Raw genomic sequence first — 1,703 nt, 5'->3', positions numbered from 1 at the left:
CACCGTTACGGGACGCAGTTTCTCCGCTGTTTCCCTAAGCTCTAGCAATCCTCCTTTCAAACAAAATTGTCAGCATTTTGTGTCCCACTGACCAGAGGCAGGATGAAATAAACACACCTAGACGGTTCTTTACAAAAAGACAGCAGAACGTGAACTATTGCTCTTTAAAACAAGCCACCTGCGACAGGCCACCTGCCTTCTAACACGCGTGTTAAAGCTTGCGGCACAGCATACGCCTCGCGGCGACACGTGGCTCTGCAGGCCCGTCATGCGGTGGAGGCTCCGCCGAGCAGCCTCCCGGCTGGGCTCACGGGCACCGCGGGCGGCGGAGCCCACATCAGACGCGGGACGAAAGCTTCTTCCTGTCTTCGAACTGCTTGTCCACCGCCAGAGACAGAGCCTGCAGGAAGCCTTCGATGGTGACAGTGGGGGCCTGCAAGGACACGCGGGCATCGTGGGGTGGCCCACACCCTGGGGGCCACTGCGGTACCCACCCCACCCCCAGCGCAGACAGCAGAGGGGCGCGGGCGCCTGAGGCTGGGCCGTGAGCTCATGACGCCACATGAGGTGTGTGTGGGCAAGGACAGGTCGGCCACCTCTACCCAGAGGGCTGGAGGCCCCACACTAAGGTACCAGGCCTGCGCCCCCCTCTGCCCCAGGAGCCCGTCCCTTGAGGAGCTGAGGGGAGATAAGGCCACGCCCGACGGCCCTGAGTGCGACACCCCAGGAGGCTCGCCCTGCTGAGAGGGGGCCCGAGCGAGGCCACCGGGGGACCCACCTGGATGTACAGTGCATGAGCCAGGAAGGGGAGCTTCCGCAGCACGCGGCCGCTCAGGCCCTCGCTCTTCCTGCGAAGGGAACAAGTCAGTGTCGTCAGCGACAGTCCTGTGGGTCAGGCCCTGCCCCACCGCACACACCCCTTCTCCCGCCGCTGGGCGGATCCCCCTCAGCTGCTGCTGGATGTGCCACCCAAGGGCACCGCCATGCGGAGCAGCTGCACGGCCCGTGGCACAGTGACCCACGCAGCCAGGCCGCTTTGCGTGTGTGTGGATTTCCGCATGAGCCTCTGAACCTAATGGACATCAAAAAGTCACTAAAAAACACCACTCTTCATGCTGTTCCTCCACTCAGAACCCTCCACATGGCTCAGAGCACAAAACGCTGCTGTCAGAACGCAGAAGACCCCCGCATTCAGCCCCTGCTCCCCCCGTGCCATCTGTCTCTGCGGTGTGACCCCTGCCTGCCCACGAGGCCCTGCACACACCGCTTCACAGCCCTTCTGGTCCCTCTCCCGTTCATCCCATCTAACTGCCCTTCGAGGCTCCGCTCCATCCTCCCCCTTGCCTTGGCCCCCAAAGCCATCTGAGATGCTGGAAGTGCTACCAGCCCCGGGCCACAGCACGGGCACCAGCGAGTCTCCACGGTGACGCGCCACGCGTCTCTCTCGGGGCTCAGGGCAGCCGGGCTGCACTGAAAACAGGACCCTGAAGTGACTTTCTTTGCTCATTGGAGCAAAAGCTTCCCTTTTGTTTTCTTGCCAATTTATAAAAATTTAACAAATACTCTTAAGAAATCATTAATTCACCAAGAAGCCTTAATTCGAACGTCTCTTTCCAGATACAAGAGTAGCACTTTCTTCCGTTATCTGGTGGCATTTCTGGAAAGGCAACTGACCTCCGTCCTCTGGCCCCGGGGGTCAGGAG

The 1,703-nt window shown here is 60.7% G+C and overlaps 1 protein-coding gene and 1 long non-coding RNA gene across 2 annotated transcripts in view; both read right to left on the bottom strand.

The window, feature by feature from the left end:
- Positions 1-6: 6 nt before the first annotated feature.
- Positions 7-1,703, bottom strand: part of TRIP13 (thyroid hormone receptor interactor 13) — a 17,208-nt gene continuing 15,511 nt past the window's right edge. Inside the window, exons 11-12 of the mRNA XM_023519759.1 lie at positions 779-848; positions 7-433 (exon numbers count right to left, since the gene is read on the bottom strand). Coding sequence (XP_023375527.1) covers positions 338-433; positions 779-848 — 166 coding nt within the window. The 3' untranslated portion in view covers positions 7-337. The remainder of the gene's footprint in view (positions 434-778; positions 849-1,703) is intronic.
- LOC111728892 overlaps positions 1,577-1,703 on the bottom strand; it is a 770-nt gene continuing 643 nt past the window's right edge. The window contains exon 2 of the long non-coding RNA XR_002775986.1: positions 1,577-1,674. This is a non-coding gene — a long non-coding RNA (uncharacterized LOC111728892). The remainder of the gene's footprint in view (positions 1,675-1,703) is intronic.

The sequence above is a fragment of the Pteropus vampyrus genome, unplaced genomic scaffold (genome assembly GCF_000151845.1).
Source record: "Pteropus vampyrus isolate Shadow unplaced genomic scaffold, Pvam_2.0 Scaffold235, whole genome shotgun sequence".
NCBI lineage: Eukaryota > Metazoa > Chordata > Mammalia > Chiroptera > Pteropodidae > Pteropus > Pteropus vampyrus.
This window is presented reverse-complemented; position numbering and strand designations above follow the sequence as displayed.